The sequence below is a fragment of the Sapajus apella genome, unplaced genomic scaffold (assembly GCF_009761245.1).
Source record: "Sapajus apella isolate SASKATOON/1434 unplaced genomic scaffold, GSC_monkey_1.0 scaffold122, whole genome shotgun sequence".
Taxonomy (NCBI): domain Eukaryota; kingdom Metazoa; phylum Chordata; class Mammalia; order Primates; family Cebidae; genus Sapajus; species Sapajus apella.
In genome coordinates this window covers 6,113,393-6,132,632 of record NW_022437062.1, presented here as the reverse complement: position 1 = coordinate 6,132,632, position 19,240 = coordinate 6,113,393, and the positions used below count along the sequence as shown (strand labels likewise).

The 19,240-nt window shown below is 43.5% G+C and overlaps 1 protein-coding gene across 3 annotated transcripts in view; it reads right to left on the bottom strand.

The window, feature by feature from the left end:
- LOC116538725 (neuroendocrine protein 7B2) overlaps positions 1-19,010 on the bottom strand; it is a 51,681-nt gene extending 32,671 nt beyond the window's left edge. For 2 of the 3 annotated variants that reach the window (XM_032261243.1, XM_032261241.1), the window contains exons 1-2: positions 18,797-19,010; positions 16,795-17,027 (exon numbers count right to left, since the gene is read on the bottom strand). In XM_032261243.1, coding sequence (XP_032117134.1) covers positions 16,795-17,020 — 226 coding nt within the window. In that variant the 5' untranslated portion in view covers positions 17,021-17,027; positions 18,797-19,010. Of the gene's footprint in view, positions 1-16,794; positions 17,028-18,744 lie in introns of all 3 variants that reach the window. The other variant, XM_032261242.1, reaches the window with a different exon arrangement.
- Between the last annotated feature and the right edge of the window lie 230 nt (positions 19,011-19,240).

Below are 19,240 nucleotides of genomic sequence, written 5' to 3'. Positions count from 1 at the left end.
TATGTAGGAAACGGAGCCTAAACAATAGGTGCAGAGCTTGACCCAATTCTTCTTCTTTTCATAGAAACATATACCCCAGAGAACTTATCAAGACTGTACACAAAAGTTTATGCAAAATATGTTCATTGAAGCCATGTTTATGATGGGATAAACTGGAAGAACTCTAAATGGCCAACATTTGGAAAAACGATGAGTAAATTGAGGCATAAACATTTAATAGAATACAGCTACTAAAAATAATGACATTGATTTGTTATAGGAATAGGCTCTTGATATCATATTAAGTATAAAAATAGAGATCAAAGATTTACTGTATGATTTTAAAAACTACCTATGTTTGCACAGAAAACAGACTGGAAGAAAACATAGGCAAATGTGGAAAGTAGGTATCTCTGGGTGGTAAGATTATAAACAATCTTTATTTTCTAAATGATCCACGACAGCTTTATCATCTTCATCATAAGAAAAAACATATCGAAACATAAGTCATCCATATAGCATCCTTCAAGGCACTCCCAAATTTCACTCCGAGTGTGTGCTGGCAGAAAAAATAAAGCCTCTAGAGCCATGGGTCTCTATAGGGGGTCTGATTTTGATCCTCAGAGGACATTTGACAAGTGTCTGCTCATGCAGACATTTCTGTTATCACAACTGGGGAAAATGCTATTGGCATCTAGTGGGTGGAGGCCAGGGATGCAGCCTCCACCACAAAGGATGATCTGACGCAAATGTAAATGGTGCCAAGGGTGTAACCTTGCCCTGATTTGAACCCAGGTCCTTGGCCCTTTAGTTGTTCCATCTTGGCATGCTGCTCACCCACCCTAAACCTCAACTTTCCCTTGTAAAATAGAATCATCTGCATATGATTTCTGAGGGCAAACTCACAACATGTAAGGTGTTTGGCACATAGTAGATACAAAATAAATACTTGCTTCCTTCTCCTACAACACTGTGACTCAATTTAGTATTTCCTTTTGCTAGTTATAGCAAACTTTTGCAGTTACAGAAAGAATATGTTCTATATTTTCAATTATATCTCGATTATCCATTTCAAATGTAATTGTGGAGTTAGGTAAGCTTTGCTTGCTCTTCCCAGATTCTAGAGCTTTAATATCAGGTTGATACCATGAAAAAATTAAACTACTGGCTGTACAATATTGATTGCCAAAAACCCATGGAGACAAATGTCTTAAGTTGTAGGGGTAATCGAGGTGAAAAGCTGACCTCCTTTTAGGGTCCGCCCTGCAGTCAGAAGGGCTGTCTAGAGAGGACCCAAGAGGGGTGCAGGCCCCCGAACGACAAGAGCATGGGTATGATGTGTGCCTCTCATTACCCACCAAAGCTACATGTGAATGACCTCGGGCTCATGCAGTCATCTGGATTAGTTGGATTTTTTTCCTCTGCGGAATAAGCTCTATTAATAGATCTAAGGTAGGTTCATTCTTACTGCTTCTCCATCAGAACAGTGCTGGATACCTGATAGAGCTGTGGGCCATTCTGCCAGTTATCTCTCAGCTCCTTTGGCTAGACTGCAGAGAAACTGATGGTGGTCATTCACACAGACTCCTTGATGTCCAAACTGAGTAGGGGAGGAGACCTGACCTGCCCGGGAGCATGGACTCATTGGGGCAAAGTCAGAAGATGACCTGGGGGGATAGGCAGGCTGCAGGAGGAACGTCTGGAGGTACTGATAACTCTTTTGTCAGAGCCACGGATCTGGCAAGCTGGGAGTAAGCTGACTACTCCCTGCAGCAGGTACGTCTTGCCTGTCCACAGCCCAGACCCCTAGGCACCAAAACTCTGACATAAAAAAAAAAAACAGAGGCACTTACCAGGCTCCAGAGTGCTGTATACAGACCTAGTTAAATGATAGATGACTACCAAAAATTCTATTCGCTGCCCACACATGCAAAAAAAAAAAAAAAAAAAAAAAAAAAATCCTTCCAATATTAGTATTATGTATCATTTACTGTCAGAATAACCGGTTTCCTCTCCTTCCTTTGCAAATATTTTCAGACAAGAGCACCTGCATTGTTGCCATGTTTTTGCATACCTCACTGACCAAGGGCTATTCGGGTCTGGACAAACTCAGCAAATAGTCCCTCCCATCATCTGCTGAGGATTTTTTCTTTTTCTTTCTTTTTTTTTTTTTTTTTAAAGGAAAGCAAGCAAGATACTGAGAAGGGATCCACTGCTGCAATTCAGGAGACAGGCATCTTAGGTAGTTTACAGCAAAGGGACTCTTCCCAGCAGGCCCATCCATTCCTGCTGCTCTGGAGGAAAACGTTAGTAACTCATATCTTGTCCAAACTGTGCAGGGCTTGTTGACACAGGCCTGCTGAGCTATCGTACCAGAAAGATGGCATCAGGAAGGTCCCCTGGGCCTCTGCAGGGCAGGCTAGGCTCCTGGCGTGGCTGTTTCCTCAGCCATAATCTCTGTCACATGCAAAGAAAAACTTGAACAGGCCACTGGGGGAAATGGCCAGTAGTGCCAGGAGCCTGCCACAGATCCCTTTTGGCAAGGCCTATCGCCATGGTCATTTTGGCCCTGGATAGGTATCACTCTGTCTTGGTCAGAAACTTTTCCTCCTGCCACTCACTGCACTGACACCCACTGGGAACCTGGGATGGTCTAACTTGCCATGAGAGATCCGTGTCTGACACTCTGGGAGCTTATAATCAAATATGTCCTAGTGAACAATCACCTGGAAAAGGTGGCGCTCCTCAAGGAAAGATCATTTCACAGATTATCCAGCACATGCTGAGCAGTGCAGGAGGCACATTTCTCTTATTATCTCTCTGACAGTTGTAAGTACTGAGTCACTGAAGAAATACCTACCTCCATCTCCAGAGACCCCAATGGTGCTGGTGCCATCTGTGCATGTATTTGGCCAATACAAAGGGAAATATCCAACCCACCATCCTATCCAAATCCACTGCTACCACCTCTGCTGACTTGGAGGGTATCCCTACATTTGGGGCAGCCTTTTTTTATCTCCAAGGACAGATAGATGTTACAGGACATTCCATAGGCAAGGTGCAGAAGGGAGGATGGAGCTTCCCAGGTGAGCTTAGGGCCCTGAGTAATACAGACCATGTGCCCCTGCGCCCAGATGCTCTTTAAGTAGAGAAACTTGGAGACAGCCTTAAATGCATGCAGCCTACCCTGCCACCCTCCCTTCCCCATGACCACCTTCCACTCAACATACACTGATTAAAAAGTATGTTTCTTTTCATTTCTCCCTGCCTGAATCTGAATTTGTATCATCTCCATCCCACCCCTCCTCAAGGCAGTCCAGCTCAAGTTTGATCTATGACGTCTTCTCTGGGGGCCAATGCCCTGTCCCCCTCTTGAACTCCAGTGGTGACTGTCTGTCTGATCCACATACAGGGTTCTCAGCTTCTATCTAGTATGTTGCAGCTGTGCGTTTTAAGTTTGATGCCCATTTCCCTGCCTAGACTTTAAGTCCCTTAAGCAAGGGCTGCGAGTCATGGTAAGAGATGGACGGGGCCAGCTACTCCTGTTTGCCGTTCCCTGGGTATCAGTTTGTATCACATCCTTTTAGCCGGCCCACCTCCCTGGGGTGAGGCACTGCATGAAAACACTTTGTTACCCTGAGCTTTTGTTATTCTTATACCTCTGGATGCCTCTAGACTCAAGTACCAAAGGAACATGCAGTCAGGGAATGGGAAAGCAAGGGGGAAAGCAGTAGAATTCTGTTCCATTCCTGATTTTCTATAAACATGCTGAATTCCTCTCGTCAGAGTTTAGCCTTTCCTGAAAGGTTAAAAGAAGACAGTGCCTGATGGAGATCCTATATAAATAAGTTAGATGCATGTTTATGGGTTTTGAAACATCAAGGCCACAGTTCCTGGCAGGTAGTAAGCACTTGATAATTACTCATTGAGTAAATAAAAGTGGAAATGTATTAGATAATATTTTGATAGGCTATTTGGTTCAAGGAAATGTATTGATTATGGACTACCAGAGACCCCCGCAAGAGGAGTCTGTTCTCAAACCACAGAGAGCAAGGTTTTCAATTCACAACTTTCTTCCACTGACATGTTATATCCACATGGACACGTTTCACTTTTGGCTTGGCAGTCTCCTTCACTTTAAGCCTGCTTCTATAACCTATGTCATGGCAGAATACAACATTTGTAAAGTCCCAAGGGCAAGAAGAGAACAGAGCAAATTTGAGTATGAAAACGTTGCTATTTGTGAGTGTTCAGAAAGCATCCATCCTCACTAGAGTCACAGGTTTCTGATTCCTAAGGTCAACACCAACAGAGGCCGAGCACTTATGGCCAGGCGGGAAATTCATTCCGCCGAAGTTTAACATGCAACTGCTGGGGGCAGCTTTCTGAGGCCATAGCTAACAGGAGAACACAGGGAACCTAAGATAGAAAGATAGGACTATCTTCCAATCCCAAAGCCACTTCCACTTGGAAATATGTCTAGGAGGATGAAAGAATTAAAGGCCATGAGAATGATGCTTTGCACCTGTGTGCCATTTAATACTTTCCAAAATACTTTTATATACGTTATTTAATTTGACTGCCCTATCAACCCTGTGAGGTGGACTGGACAATTTATCTCCATTTTTAGATTGGGAAACTAAACTTTGCGGGACTGAAGAGGCTTGTTCAGTGCCACACAGCTGGTCTGAGCTGGGGCTCGAACCCCAGGGCGCCCTGCCTGAGTGCTCTTCCTGCTATGCTGTACAAACCCTGTCACCCCAGCCCCCACCGCCAGTGCCCCTTCCTCTACTGACATCACACAGCACACCGTGGTCAAAAGTGCACGGTCAGTTATATTTGTGGTATGAAACTGGTCTGCTAAACCCTTCCAGCCGCCTTCAATAGGTTTTTTTTATGAACTGTGGTGCCCAAGGTATTTGCACCAATTGGTTCCAAGAAGGCAGTTTGTCAGAAAATTTGCTTCCAGAAGCTGCACGTCCCTGAAACACCATCCGCCCCAATCCACATGTGGTTTACCACGACTCCCAGCATCGTTATAGTTTCTCAGCTAAATATCACAGGATTGTACTAGACTACTAGGACTGAAGGCAGCTGGTTGAGGGGGAGCATTTAAACCTAACCCAGCTGTCCTGCCAACAGGACATTGAACTTGTAAAGCTCAAGCTGCATCATTATGGGCAATGTTAAACTTTTTTAACCTTTCTAAAGGCTGTATCAAATAAGACAGAACATAGAAAAGTATTTCTGCAAACCATAAAATATATAAAATTTAGTTACCACAATTCCACTTCCTACATGTGCCCAATCCACTTTGTCAATTACCTGTGGGAAAGTGTTGATTGCAGCTTCCCTGGTGACTCAGCACACTTCCTGTTGCCTCCCCCTTTTTCTAGATGGCATGCCTCAGGTGACATAAAACAGGGTCCCAGCTTGAACGCTCTGGGTTTTGAACAGGTATGTCTGGGAGGACATCTGCCAGAAGCCTATTTGTATGAGGAACTGAGAAACCTCCCGGAGGAAGCTCACCCTGAAGAAAGAGGGGTCTGGCTTGCCAACCCCGAGGTGGCAGGCAATAAATAACGCCTTAATGGTCAATGGGAAGGAAGGGATTGTTTAGTACCTGTGGTTCCCAGTGTTTAGCTTTGTCTCCATGTCCAACCCCCCCATGTGAATCCTACAGAAAGTTGTGGGGCAGAGGGGCAAAAAAATAAAACTGTTTCCCTAAAAACTCTAATATTTGGGGGTGTCAAGGCACACTGTCTTGGTCTATTCAGGCTACTGTAAAAAAGTACCTTAGACCAAGTGATCTGCAAACAGCTGAAATTTATTGCTCACAGTGTAGAGGCTGAGAAGTTCAAGATCAAAATGCCTACCGATTCTGTGTCTGGTGAGGGCCTGTTCCTCACAGATGGCTCCTTCTCACTATGTTCTCCCATGGTAGAAAAGGCAAACAAGCTCCCTCTAGCCTCTTTAATAAGGGCATGGATCCTATTTGTGAGGGCGAAGCTCTTATGACCTAATCACTCCCAAAGACCCTATCTTTTAATACTATTGCACTAAGGATTAGGTGTCAACATATGAACTTGAGGGGACACAAACATTCAGACCATAGCACACACTGAGGGCATTTCCCATTGCCCTCCCAAGTCAGCACCCACTACAATAGGACACCCTGAGGCTGCACAGCTTGGGGGCACCCACCAGCTGTAATGGGAGACAATCATAGCAGAAGGGCATGGTGGTGCCCGACTTAAAGGGGACAAGGGGAGGAAAAGGGGAAAATGTGTAACTGTCCCATGGAAATGGACCAGTTCATTATGCTCAGGATCATGCATGGCATATGCCCTATAATCTCCAGAAATGTTTAGGGCACTTTCCAGGAAGTCGCAGTCCTAAGGCACAAAGGATGAGAAAAGCCAGTGACATTTAGGTTATTACTGTCAAAATGCTCCAGATATATTTACATGTTGTGAGGCTGGATAATCTTGAGTGGAATAACACTAGTCCCCACTTGCTGGTGTCTCAGAGGTCTATGGTTGTTCCAAGGGAGCAAATATGCCAAGGTTGTTTCAACAAATATTTAGTGAGTGTTATTTGCCTGTTTCCGTCTAGGCACTACAGAAACAAAAAGCAAGGCAGACATTGTGTGCGCATTTGCAAATCTCACAGTCTAGTGAGGAAGGCAAGCCATTCCTCATCGTAAATGCCAATTTACGATGAGGCTAAAGAAGCAAATACAAAGAAGTATCAGCAATGAGCCCTGGAGTGAGGATCATCCTTAAGGATAAACGTTGACCACAATTTGGTCAACGTTTAACCCTTTCTGAATCTGTACAGTACCTATAATCAACTAGATCAACTAGCTAAAGAAACAGTGTGATGTGCTGGACAGACAGAAGAGGAGAACACCAGGGTCCAGCTCAGGTTCTGATCCCACAACTACTAGCTGTGCTATGGATGGAATGTTTGTATCCCTCCTAAAATTTACACTTTGAAGCCTAATCCCCAAGGTGATGGTAATAAAAGAGGCCCCAGAGAGTTCTCTCATCTCTTCTGCCATGTGAGCACACAGTGAAAGACAGCCATCTATGAACCAGGAAGCAGTCTCTCCCCAGGCACAGAATCTGCCAGCACCTTGGTTTGGACTTCCCAGCCTCCAGAACTGTGAGAAATAAATGTCTGTTATTTCAGCCACCTAGTCTATGGAACTTTTGTTACAGCAGCCTGAACAGACCATAGGACAAGCTGTATCCCCGATAAGTCACTTCTCTGAGTTTCTTTTTCCACGTCTGTAAAAGGTGGCAAGGAATACTCACCCTCCTTTCCTGTCTCCTGGAAGTGTTTGTGAGGGTAAGCATGACACTTTGCATGAAGACAATTTGAGAACCAGATTCCATAAAGAGGGATTCAAAAGCAAAATACTGTATTTATGTGGATTATAATAATTTTCTTTAGAAAATGGGGGCTTGATGACAACTGTGTTAATTTTATTCCCCAACACCCTATTATTTGCCAGCCTGCCTAGGACATAGTACCCAGTTGTATAGTCATACACCAAACACTAGATTTTGCTGTAAAGGTATCTAAATAAGTGACATTTAAATCAGAGGACTTTAAGAAAAGCAGATTACTCTCCATAATGTGGGTGGACTTCATTCAATCAGCTGAAGGCCTTAAGAGAAGAGACGGAGGTCCTCTGAAAAGGAAAGAATTCTGCCTCTGGACCATCTTCAGACTCAAATCATCAACTCTTACCCCAGTCTCCAGTCTGTCTTACAAAGTTTCAACTTGCCAGCCCCCACAATGATATCAGCCAACTCTTTAACTATCCCTCCCTCTATATATACATTTCATTGGTTCTATTTCTCTATTTCTCTAGTGAACTCAGGATTTACATCTGGTTTAGTGACTTCCAGGAAAATATACTGGGGCTCAGACTTGCCCAGGCTCCAACCCATATAGAAGTGAACATTTCAAAGCATTATTCTACAGACAACTGGCATAGCAATTAATAGTTGCTATACAGTAAACTTAATTTCAGGAGTTGTCATCTGGTTTTCTGTGCCCCTCTTTGGCATTCTGAGATAGTCACATTTTATATAAGGAATGGACTAAAGATCTCATGTGACTGCAAATTCACAAAAATTCAAGAACATTCCTAATTGAGAATGATGACAAGTTTTGCTAATCATTATTTAGAATTACTAAGCCTACTACTTTGAAATTGTGATTCTTGACAAATTGTTATTTGTGAAAGATTGACATTACTTCACATTTTGTGCATTCAATAATACTGTACTAACTTTTTATATTGTACTCTTTCAAAGACACATAAAATGTTCATATAAAATTCCCCAACACCCTATTAAGATTATTTTCTATTTTTGTTCTAGGTTTATGCTTCACTAAAACATTAATTACTATTAAGCAAGATATAAAATAGACAAAGATGAAACGGTTTAGATCTTTTGATCTACAAGATATCTAGGAGTTATAAAAAGTAAATATTAAAAGTTTATACCATAATTAGTGAATAACTAATAGAATTATAGAAGTTAAAAATAGTGTTGTTCAAGATTTTAAAACATCGAAAGACGTATCAATAAGGTGTATGAAATGCATAAGCTGGCAAAGAAAAGAGATTTGGGAGACTGCATTTCACTCTTGTATTCTTATCTTAATTGAACAGGTGGTGAGAATTAGTACAGTGCTTGCAGACACCCGAGGCTAAAACCGCCAAACTTCTCCGTACCCCAGCACATCTTTGCCACTTTCCTTTTTTCCCAATGGAGGAAAGAAAGACCTGAGACCCAGACCTCGCCCTGTGCTCCAGTCCTCGTCCTCTCCCACCTCCTCAGTGGCCTGCTCCCATCCCACATCTTCAACTCTCCCTCTCTGCTGGTTCTTGGCGATTACCACTTCAGCAGTTTCAATCTCACACATCCTCAAACAACAACCTTCACAGAACCCTTCCTCAGCTCGAAGTCACTCACCCTCCCCAATCCTTCCACAGCTATTATTCATCTCCCCTTTACCTGACATTCTGGAAACATATTTATACATTGTATCTTCTTCCTTCTTTCCCATTATCCCCTCAATGCACTGCAGCGTGGGGTCGGCCCCCTCTACTCCCCAGCTCCCCAGAGCCGGCTTTGCCCAAAGCCCCGCAAAGTAGTAACTTCTGTGTTGCTACCCGCAGTGAACACTTGACACTCAGTGGTTCTTAGCATTTCACGTGACCTCTCCGCTCAGCCTAACAATGGCGACCGCTGCCCCTTGTTTTCATTACACTCTTTCTGGTTCTTCTTCTTTCTGCCCGATTTATCCCAGTTTCCTTTGTGGATTCTTCATTTATCTGGCCTTTGTCTTAGGTGCCCTGCTGTTCTCGATACCCACCCAGGGTGACCCCATCCATTCTACAGCATCATCCACCACTAACACGGAGATGACTCTGAAACCCTTCCTTTCCCCAGACATCTCTCCTGTGCCATATACATCTAAGTGCCTTCTGGACACCCAGGGCACCTTAAACACACACAAACATGTCATCATGTTCATCTTTCCTGTCCTGTCCCCTCCCAAAAAGAACCTCCCCTGTTTCTTCTAAATTTCTCATTACTATCCACACAATTGCTCAACAGAGAAAACTGAAAATCATCCAGAGACTTTAAGGATTGAAGTTCAAGGTGGACAAAATGTAACCCCAAACTGGGGGCCAAACTGGGGGACCAGTTCATTCAAAGATGGCCTACGAACCAAACCCAATGTTCTCATTGGTTCCTCCAGGGAGGGGATAACCTAGAAACAGATTTTAGTCAAGCTGTATGAGTCAAGAGTCAGCTGCAGTAATTTCTCCAGCTGCAGAGAGAGACTAGCCAGAAACAGAGTCCCTCACTCTTCAAGGTTTGCTTCACCCTCCTATCCTCAAATGGAGGCAACTGTTGCCACCCTGTGGCAAAGCGGAGGCACTGCAGCTCCTTTACCAAGGCCCGAGCCCGGTGGAGTAGAGGCTCCTAGGATCTGTCCCTTCAAGCAGCCTATCTTCCATTGGACTCTTTCTCCACTTGATATTTATTAAGAAAGTAACCTTGGGTCTCTACTTCTACATGAAAAATTTGAAGTCCAACAGTGTTATAAAAAAGAACCTGGGTATTTTAATGTTTGGCAATATGGATTTTAAATTATTCAGAGCCATCCAATGCTAATGTTGATACATTTCTATTTTAATGGCCAGATACCTGGTGTTATCACAGTACTAGATGGCTGGTGGCCTAGCACTGTGGGGAAAATGAACAGCTGGCACCGAGCAGCCCATCTTTTACCTGGGGCTGTTAATGTTCTGAAAACGAAAGCACATTTTCTGGTTGGATTCATCCAAGGCCATTATCAGTGTCAGCTGGCAAAACCAGTTCTGACTCCCAAGAGCTCCCCTGTCGCGGCCCATGGTTCTCCGCAACAGTCCCTTGGACAAGCCACAGCTGGTGGCTTGTTTCTGGGAATAATGCAACAGCAGTAGCCATTTAGCTATGTCTTGGAGACCAGTGAGCAACTCTGGGCTTGGGAGAAGATGGTTACTGCTGAAATACAGGGCGAACCGAAGCATGTCTGAACTGTATTGCTAACTGATGAGTAATCAAACATAAGATCGGGGCAAGCCGCTAAAGATTGAAACACGTTGTCAATAATCCACAAAGTGAGAGGAGGAAGGCCTGTAATTCAGTTACTCACAGCATCCACTGATTACATCTAAGAGTGGCCTGGAACCCCATTTTATTTTTTTCAAACACCAACTCGAACCCGAGAAGCCCATTTTATTTGAGAAAACTAGGCTTCAAAAGTTGCCAAGATTACACACAGCTAGAAAATAGTATGGCTACGGCTCAACCCCAGTTGTCCGCCATAAACATACACACTCTTTACGTAATGCCAAGTAGGTCCCTGTTTGTGTTTTTATTTGCTTTGGATTAAGAATTTACCCATTTGAAAGATGCTCCTTACCAACCTGACTTTAAGGCGCCCATGGGGAAGTTAAACATAACCCCCAGTCCTCTCTGGATGTTTTGGCAAAGGCTTCTACCACTTAGAGCTATTAATGACCAGGCTACCAGAGTTGAGGAGTCTTCCAAAATAAACTTGTCTAGTTAGCCCTCTGCTGGTTTAGTCCCAGGACTGCAAAAAGTCCTTCCGGCCCCTTGGGCAGTGCTGTACGAAGGGTGCGAACTTTGCACCATGGTGATCACAGTAACAGTCAATTCTAAGTAACAGACATTTTCGCTCAGCACATCACTGAGCTCATGACTAGAACTTCTAGGCAGAGATCTTTAAAAACACAGAATAGAAATGGAGTATGTTCCTTGAACTTAAAGGAAAAAAGTCTTCACAGATCCAGAGGTAAAGTAGGATTTACATACTTATTGCCATTAGATATATTTCCCCCTAATAGTGTATATTAGTTCCTGAGATATTTACTGAATGTTTACTATGTACCTGGAATATAATGCAGTTAATAAACAGATATAGCCTGGTGCAGCTTAAAAGCCAGTGGAGAGATAAACAATAAGAAAACAATGATTATAAATGACAAAAAATGCTATGGAGCTTAAAAAAAGGGTGGGGGGGGGGACACTGCCACCGAGAACAGAGGAGGGTGCTACTCAGACAGGGCAGTCAGGCAGGCTCTGTGTGGGCGACTTTGAAACAGACCTCAACAGGAGGATACAGCTGCACTAAGAGTGAGAACACAGGAACAGCCTGTGTCGATAGCTTTGAGGTGGGAAGAGGCCGCTGTGACTCAGGGCCAGGATGCATGGAACAAAGGAGCGGGTATGATGGACAGGAGCAGTGGGTCCTCACAGGTCATGCAAGAAGGGTTATTTTTATCCAGGGTGCAATGGGAAGCCACCAGTGGAATTGTAACTATGGAGGTGACACTACTATGGTTTAAACTTTTGAAGTTAAACTCTGCCCTTCCGGTGAAGAACAATTGGAAAGACATCGAGAATAGAAGCAGGAAGATGAGCTAGGAGGCGATTTCAAAACTCCATGCCAGACATGATGGTATCTTGGACCAGGGTGTCTGTAGTAGAGCTAGGGAGAAGCAGACAGGAAACTGCACATGTATTTTAGAGAAATAAATGAAACACATTACTTAAAATTGAGGCAAGAAGTGTGATGCAGAAAATCAAGGATTACTGTAGGTAGTTTGCCTATATGGCTAAGCAGCGGCACTATTTACTTAGACGGAAAAAACGGATATAAACAGGTTGAGGGAGGTGGTATTAGAGAAATCAGGATTGAGACCTGGCAATCAGCAATTAGTGTAAACCTCTGGATACAAAGGAAAGAAGTGTGGGCTTACTGAGACCAGCTCAGCCATAGAGACCCCACCCACAACGGCACTGAAGGCATTAAAAAGCAGACACCCAGATAGAACAGCAAAGTGAGACTATCCAGAGACCAACAGGCTTCCGAGCTGAGAGGCTCAAGGGCCGACAGCCTTCTGGGCTGAGGGCCTCGAGCAGACTCTGACCCCCATGTTTATTCTCTCTGAACAGGTGATTATTATTAACAGCAGGTGTCCTGTGTTTTCTCATAGAACCAAGATAAACTAGGTAGGCAGCTGGTGCCTGCTCACCACTGATCAAGGACAAATCAGAAAGTTTTCTCCACGAGGGAGCCACGGGGGCAGAATCACGTATCTTGCGCTTAAAGAATTGTTTTAACCTGTGTATGATATACATCTGCTGTCTGCTACTTTAGAATGCCCCAAGCAGTTTTCCACTTGGTGTGGGGAGCGGGGGGCAACCAGGTTTTCCTTGCTATCGTTCTTCTTAGCAAACAATATATTTTATCATATACTCAGCATTTCTCAACATGGGCTGGAATACAAATACTGGAGTCACCAGCCAAAAAATGGATTGAGAGTCAAGAGAATGACTGAGATCAAGTAGATAGAGAATGGAGGGAAATAAGAGAAGTGGACCCAGCACTGAGTCCTGGAGAACTGAACATTTAAAGGCCTCATTAGAGGAGCCAGAGAAACCTGCAAATGAAAATAAGAAATGGGTAAAGAAAAAAAGAAAGCCCAATACTTATTTGTTTATTTAAGGATTACGGTTCCTCACCCTGCTACTTTGATGTTCACGTTTATTTCCTAAAACAGTGCCTGGCACTCAGTAAATACTAGTTGTTTGATGAATGAGTGGCGAGAACAGTGAGCTACAGTGGACCAGGAGAGAATGAGAGGTGAAGAAGGACAACCAGCATGTGAGGAAAGGTTGCTGTGAAAGGCAGCAGAAAAATGGTACAGTAACGAGAAGAGATATGGAATCAAAGAAGAAAATCTTTTTTAATGGGTTATATGATACCTCCCTGACCTAACAGTAATCTATACTGATACTATATTCCTATATGAAAAGGCCAATTTATAATTCTATATTTGAGAGCAAACATACACATTTGTTAAAGTCCATTGATGATACGATTAATTTATTGAAGTAGACAAAATAAGACAGATATTTGTCTTCTAAGTACCATGTGTTGGGTAGTAAACAACTCTGCCTGCAAGGAACTTAACGTCCAGTAATTATCTAAAGTGATGATGATGATTCGTTTAGAAATGACTTCATGGAAGTGCAGTTTCCCATGCTGAAACTTTGTTTTTGTTTCTCTGGACTGGAACATTACCTGCTTAAAGGTAAGTGAATTTAAATCCTACCCATAAGCTGAACAGAAGCTTGTAGGAGTTAAGTAATTTGCCCAAGGTCACATCAGTAATAAATGAAACTGGCATTTGAATTTGGGTGTCTCTGGCAATGGCTTGTGCTCATAATCACCATGTTAATGTGTGTTGAAATTCACAACAAAATACAGTATGAAGCTGGCATTCAGATTCAGGTGTCTTTGGCAATAGTTTGTGCTCATAATCACCATGTTAAATCTATGTTGAAATTCACACCAGAATACAGTATTACCATACAATATGATACTATAGTATGTATATTCTTTCTGTAACAATTAAAAATAAACTTTTTCAACTTGGTTCTTCATAATAAAATCCAAAAATCAATGTTGGAAGTGTATGGAAGATACTCCATGAGTCTGTCAGAGGGAATTAGCATGAGGGAGTGTGAGCAAAGATGGTGGAAATCAATGGATGAGGCGAAACAATCACTCACTCACATGAAAAAATGAGCAGACCACCCAACACATTAAATGCCAAGGTCCCAGACTGAGAAAAACCTAGGCTTCTTATTTTGTTGCTTTTGCCCTAATCATCTCTGGACGATTCTGTTAGTTTTCATCCTAGCTATAGTGGACAATTCTAGGATGACTCCCAAGATTCCTACTTGCTGGGAGTATAATGAGATATCAGTCCCTTGTTATACGAAAAGGGTCATGGGATAGTCACTCATATTATAATCAGAAGGCTAAAGAGATCATATTATAAGCAGAAGACTAAAGAGATATTCTCCTTCTGGCTATGAGAAGGCATAAGGCTTACAACCTGAGGCAGCCTCTAAAAGTTGAGGGGGGCCTTGGTTGGCCAACAGCCAGCAAGAGAAAGGGAACTCAGTCCTACAATATAATTCAAATGGAATTCTGCCAGCAGCCTTAACGAGTTTGGAAGAGGACCCAAGCTGCAGCCAAGACGGCGTTTCTGGTCAGCACCTGAACTCCAACCCACACGAAACTCCGGAGCAGTGGAAAACTCAAATAATAAATGAGTGCCATGTCAAACTGCTCAATTTGTGGTAATTTGTTACACAGTAATAGAAAACTAAAATTCAAGTCAGTATGCATCCCTTCCACAGACAGATAGGGGAGACTTAAGATTGCTATGTTAGCACATTATTCCCAGGGTAATAAGGGAAACAGAGTTTTAAATTTTGAATTGTCTTAAACCATGATCTTTTATATCTCTATGCCTTTTATTTTCTTTTAGCTTTTGTGGGTACATAATAGTTGTACCTCCATGCCTTTACACTTATAGTTCTCTGATGAATTCTTACTCATTCTTCAATACCCAGGTCAGATGTAGCCCCTTCCAAGCAGCATTCCCTTACAGCCATCCCATCCACTCCTGAGCAGATTACCCCTTCTCTTTGCTTCACGGCAGCAGCTTGTGTGTACACCTATGAAAACACTGTCATAACTTTTGATGTGTATCCCCGCTTTCCTCTCCACCCTCAGACCGAGAATCTTTAGGGCAGAGCTATACCAGCCTGCTGCCTACTGCCTAGTACATCATGGGTAGTAGATTGTTGGATACGGAGAGAATGGAGTCTCTGGATAAACACAGGCTTTTGATGCCCCGGAAGTGGCTGTTTCTTTTCTAGCACAACCGATCAGGCCTCAGGTGTTAGTGGAAACTTGGAGAGCCTTCTCCATGACAACAGCTTAGGTGAATAATCAAGCACTTCCGGCCTTAAAAAGGTAGATATTTATTGTTTATCTCAAAAGAGCTGGCCTGAAATATATAGGTGTGTTTGAAGCAACAGGTGACAGATGCTGAGAAGAATTGAGATTCTCCCCAAAAGGGATGACAGGAAGCTCTGTCTGATTTGTTCTAATTCAAGCCGTGTGCCAGGTTTGCATGCTTGCTGATTCAAATAATTTGTGTTAATCCACTTTTGAAACCAAATGTCAACCTAAACAAAGCACAATCTCACAGAATTAGTTTTACTCAATGGCTTAATTCTATGGGTAACAAGATAAAAATGAGAATTACATATCAACAATATTCCTGGCATTCACAGAACCCTGGGGCAGACAGCATTTTTAGAAAATCACAGACTCAGACAAAATAATGCATAATCTGCAGGGAACAAACAGCATTTGCTTGGTATGTTTTTGGAGATAAATTCTCATTTTCCTTCAGACCCACTCCATGGGCAAATCCTTGAACTCTAAGGAAACGCTCCCTTGCATTCCACTTAAGTTAACCATGCCGCTTCTTTAGGATTCTGCCTTAGTGAAGAAGGAGATCATTCAGAATCAGAGGATAAAAAGCAAGGCATGGAAATAAGGAACCTATGCTGCATCACCAGCACATAGGAGCTAGATTCTCTTTATAAACAAATCATTAAACCACAAACAAATGAAGTACTGCTTTTTAATATAAGTATTATGACCACAACCAGAAAAACCTGGAAAACTTCGGGGGGAAATGGTCTTGCCACCTTAAAAGAATTTAATTATTCCTAATTATTTAATAAAATTGTTAGATTTTAAAATATTTTCAAAAGCTTTCAGCATACACTGTTAATGTCAATACCTCTTTTGGCTCCTCCTGGGTATACTGGAGTCATTTGTAGGAATCAAGTCAGATCCTGTAGGTTCTACATGTTGAATCTCTTTTTCAAGTACTGGCTGGCATTAACTCAAAAAGCAGCTATCTAATGACACAATTTCCCTAAGATCAGCCATGTGGAGAAGACATCAGGTCTGGGTTCTAATCTTTCTTTAGCGATAACGCTAGATGCTCCTTCATTCATTCAACAAACATTAATTGAGCACATATTATGTACCAAACATTGTGCTAGGTACTAGGGCTATAGCTGTGTATCAGATAGATAAGGTCTCTGCTCTCACAGGACTCATATTCTCATGTGGGTGTGTATTTGTAATTATGTAGAAACTGTAGAAGAAGAAAAGGAAACCCATGAGAAAGTAGAGTTTCTTAAAAATTAGCTTCCTTCTCCGAAAAATAAAATGGGATAATAAAATAATATAAGGTTGTTGTGAGAAGTGTGCAAATATATTATTTAAAATGCCAACACAAACTTCAAACCGTCAGAACACAGTAAATACCTTCGATGCTCTGTGGGCCCACGAGATTCATGGCCTGGTGAGCTGGATATTCCACGCGGGGCCTGGCAATGCCCAATTGCTCCATAACGCCATGAAGCAGCCTCTGGATATCTGTTTCTGAGACCCTGTCAGGGGTCCGGGGGCTGTAAGCAAATGTTGGAGTCCATCCAGATGCCAGCAAAAACAGTAGGCCAGATAGCACGGTAAGGACCATCCTGGAGACCATTTTTAACCTGCAGATTAAGGACCAAATGTATACTAATTGGCTACAATTGGCAGTTGTGATAATACAATTATGATGATGCAACCACTCCAGGTTGTGGTTCAAGGACCCCCCCAGAAAGAGACTGTAATAAAAAATCCTTAGAGGGTTGCTTTTGTCTTAAGTCTCCATGCTAGGCAGGACATTATTGCAGAAAGGTATGAAATAAAACAGTTGCGGGTATCCAGTTCCCTTTGTTTGCTTCCTGGAAAAGCTAGGCTGGAATGGCGGTTCTCACTCATAATTTTTATCCTCCTTGTAGCTCCCTGAAACTTCTGTGTTACTCCTAACTTCACCACCCTCTCCCTCTCTTATTAAAACAAATAAATCAAAACTTGCTTCAATTGTGAGAAACAGATAGTGGCATCTTGAGTTTTCCCAGTCTCAGGGAAGAAAAGGCTAACAGGAGGGAGTCTGGAAGACACAAATGGTAAAGCAGCACAGGAAGGTTGCGAGTGATGGCAGGAAAACATTTTAGCTTAGCAGACACCCAACACGTTTGAGATCCTGAAAGGAATGAAAATGCACGTTGCTTAGATCCCACCCTGCAATCTGCTGGGGTAGATTGAGGTATGTTTGCTTAGCAGCATGCTCAGTGATCGTGGGCAAGTCCCTCAGTTTCCTCCTCTGCAAAACGGGGACAATAAAAGCATTTACCTTACAGGGTTGTTGGGAGCATGTGTGCAAATACCTGGTAAGAGTGTGCCAGGCACAGAACGAGCCCCTATATTGCTATTATTATGTTGGTAACACTGCCTTACAGTTCTGGAGGTTAGAATCTGGGGAGGCAGTGGTGGTGAGAGGGAAAAAACTAGCCTGGGGGTGGGAGGGTCAACCTGTCCTAAATGTTGGCTTCTGTGGTTATGTCTGCAAAACAAGGGAACATTATCCTTGCTCCTTAACCTGTTTGGACGGATGCTTCAGGCACCAGCCTTGGAAACCTTCCTTTTTTTTTTTTTAAGGCGGAGTCTCGCTCTGTCGTCCAGGTTGGAGTGCAGTGGTAAGACCTCGGCTCACTGCAACCTCCGCCTCCTGGGTTCAAGCGATTCTCCTGCCGCAGCCTCCCGAGTAGCTGGGATTACAGGCGTCCGCAAACACCCCCCGCTAATTATTGTATTTTTAATAGAGACATGGTTTCACCATGTAGGTCAGGCTGATCTCGAACTCCTGACCTCAGGTGATCCACTAGCCTCGGCCTCCCAAAGTGTTGGGATTACAGGCGTGAGCCACCGCGCCCAGCGCAAACCCTCCTTTTAATCATTCATCTACTGGGGATGGGGGACGGAGAGGTGGGGGGAGGCAAAATCGTGGATTTCCTTTACTGAAACAAAATACTCCGCCATTTCTTTTTCTGCAAAGGCCCTTTCTAGCCGCTAGATATAAAACCTCTCTCTCCAAAGAGCTGAGTAGCCGTTTAACAGCAAAATCTACAGTTGTGATGGAAAAGGCTGGAGGCAGGCGCCAGGCTCTCCATCTCCATCTTTCCCTTGTCCACTCTGAATGCAGGATGTCTGTTTGACTTCCATGCTAGCAAACGCCGCTCTGATTTGGCGGATTACCCAATCTCCTCCCTCGGTACTCCCTTCCCCTTACTAACAGCCAAACATTCGAATCCCCCACCCATCCTTTGACCCCAGCCTCCATCTCAAGGATTTTAGCAGTACGCCCTCCCCCACTGGCGATGATACCAAATCTCAGGCTAGCGGCAGGCGGCCGAGGCCACATCAAAGCTGTACTCACCGAGAGGCGGCGCGAGGAGCCTACTGCGGTGTGGGCCTCGGTCAGGCTTGGAGCAGGCGAACGGGAGAGCTGGTGCGTCACCTTCCTCCGCATCTTAGCTCCGCCCCAGCCCCTCCTCCAGCAGGTGGAAGTTGTCTCGTCAGGGCTCCTCAGACTGCATCTCAGTAAGTGTGCCTCTCACCAAGGAGCTGCACAGCGTTTCAGGCCACACATTCTGCATGCAAACCTCTTGACTATGAAACTTCCTAGAGACCCTCTTCCTCCATCGACCTCTGTGGAAGTCATTCACCTCCTTTCTCATTTCAATTACAATGTGCCAGGACACCACTATAGCACACCTTTAATTTTGCCAACTTCTAGAACAGGGTTTTTTGTTTTGTTTGTTTAAGTCTTTTAGTTTCGAGAGAAAAAGGCAATGAATGGTAGAGTGATGAAGAAAAGATG